This window comes from Seriola lalandi, unplaced genomic scaffold, assembly GCF_002814215.2.
Source record: "Seriola lalandi dorsalis isolate HSWRI2012SDOR001 ecotype SW California unplaced genomic scaffold, Sedor1 jcf7180002004455, whole genome shotgun sequence".
NCBI classification, from domain to species: Eukaryota; Metazoa; Chordata; class Actinopteri; order Carangiformes; family Carangidae; genus Seriola; species Seriola lalandi.
The window spans coordinates 1-1,528 of NW_019475110.1; the positions used below are offsets into that span (position 1 = coordinate 1).

At 44.6% G+C, this 1,528-nt stretch overlaps 1 protein-coding gene across 1 annotated transcript; it reads left to right on the plus strand.

The window, feature by feature from the left end:
* Positions 1-427: 427 nt before the first annotated feature.
* On the plus strand, positions 428-1,477 carry LOC111668969 (ADP/ATP translocase 1-like). Its single transcript, XM_023425162.2, has 3 exons — positions 428-932; positions 1,032-1,172; positions 1,288-1,477. The coding sequence occupies exons 1-3, from the start codon at positions 497-499 to the stop codon at positions 1,443-1,445; spliced, it is 735 nt and encodes a 244-aa protein (XP_023280930.1). The 5' UTR covers positions 428-496; the 3' UTR covers positions 1,446-1,477.
* Positions 1,478-1,528: the final 51 nt, after the last annotated feature.

Genomic DNA, 1,528 nt, shown 5'->3' on the forward strand with positions numbered 1-1,528 from the left:
GCTGCCATGATGATGATGGCAAGAGTCATACGTTAAAGCAACACAGTCATAATAATAGATTACGGTACTGTTTGTACGTTTTTTAAAGTGAATTATTACTCCTTTATAACAGATGACCGCAGTAATATTTAGTGTAAGTGAATTGCTAAATTTAACTTGGAGTGTGTAATCTAATACACAGCCGATTCTCAAGTGACAGGAGAGTGCCTGGAGGCTGCTGCTACAACTACAGTACATAATGACTGAACGGAGAATATGAAACATCGACTAAGATTATGAAAATACACGAAGTTATCAAAAGTGAAATGCAAAACAATATATTCTGTTGTTAAAAAATCTGGGGATGACAAAGTTCCTAGCACACAAAACTTTTATTAGTGAATCCATCACACTAAGGGGTAATCGTCTTTTTCTAATGAACTTTATTGTATTGTATTATTTGTAGGTCCAGCATGCCAGCAAACAGATCACCGTAGAGACACAGTACAAGGGGATCATGGACTGTGTGTACAGGATTCCAAAGGAACAGGGCTTTATTTCCTTCTGGAGAGGCAACCTGGCCAATGTGATCCGTTACTTCCCCACCCAAGCCCTCAACTTCGCCTTCAAAGACAAGTACAAGAAGATCTTCCTCGGTGGAGTGGATCAAAAAACACAGTTCTGGCGTTACTTCGCTGGCAACTTGGCATCTGGCGGTGCCGCTGGTGCGACTTCCCTCTGCTTCGTCTATCCTCTTGACTTCGCCAGAACAAGACTCGCTGCCGACATCGGTAAGGGCGCAGCTGAGAGAGAGTTCACCGGTCTTGGAAACTGCATCGCCAAAATCTTCAAGACCGATGGCCTCAAGGGTCTTTACCTCGGTTTCAACGTGTCAGTTCAGGGAATTATCATCTACAGAGCGGCCTACTTCGGATGCTTCGACACAGCCAAAGGTCTGCACATCTGTTCGACCCGACATTAAACATGTGTTTAACATTGTATTCGTGTCTTTTCTCGTGAAGAACGAGTGGCTTAACTTCTCCCTCATACAGGCATGCTGCCAGATCCCAAGAACACGCACATCGTCGTGAGCTGGATGATTGCCCAGACTGTCACCGCTGTAGCTGGTCTTATCTCATACCCCTTCGACACCGTCAGACGTCGTATGATGATGCAGTCTGGACGCAAAGGAGGTGAGCATCAGACATGTCCTTTTAGTGATGAATTTGAATAGTTTGGCCCAATTGCGCATTTTACGCATGCATCCATTGGAATTACGCATTACTATCTGTGTCTCAATTTCCACAGCGGATATCATGTACAAGGGCACACTCGACTGCTGGAGGAAGATCCTCAAGGACGAGGGATCAAGAGCCTTCTTCAAGGGTGCCTGGTCCAACGTGATCAGAGGCATGGGTGGTGCCTTTGTGTTGGTGTTGTACGACGAGATCAAGAAGTTCACATAATAAACTTTCTAATCTCCCAGTCCCAAAGGAAACCCTTCGCTTTGTTTAAGTCTTAATTCTTGTGATAGAGTTGATAACAGCTT

What these genes read in the sequence shown, in the direction of transcription:
- LOC111668969 (XM_023425162.2), top strand. Translation starts at nt 497, where the DNA reads ATGGACTGTGTGTACAGGATTCCAAAGGAACAGGGCTTTATTTCCTTC. An exon ending in ATGCTTCGACACAGCCAAAG is followed by an intron (nt 933 to 1,031) that starts GTCTGCACATCT and finishes TCCCTCATACAG; the next exon opens with GCATGCTGCCAGATCCCAAG. An exon ending in GCAGTCTGGACGCAAAGGAG is followed by an intron (nt 1,173 to 1,287) that starts GTGAGCATCAGA and finishes CAATTTCCACAG; the next exon opens with CGGATATCATGTACAAGGGC.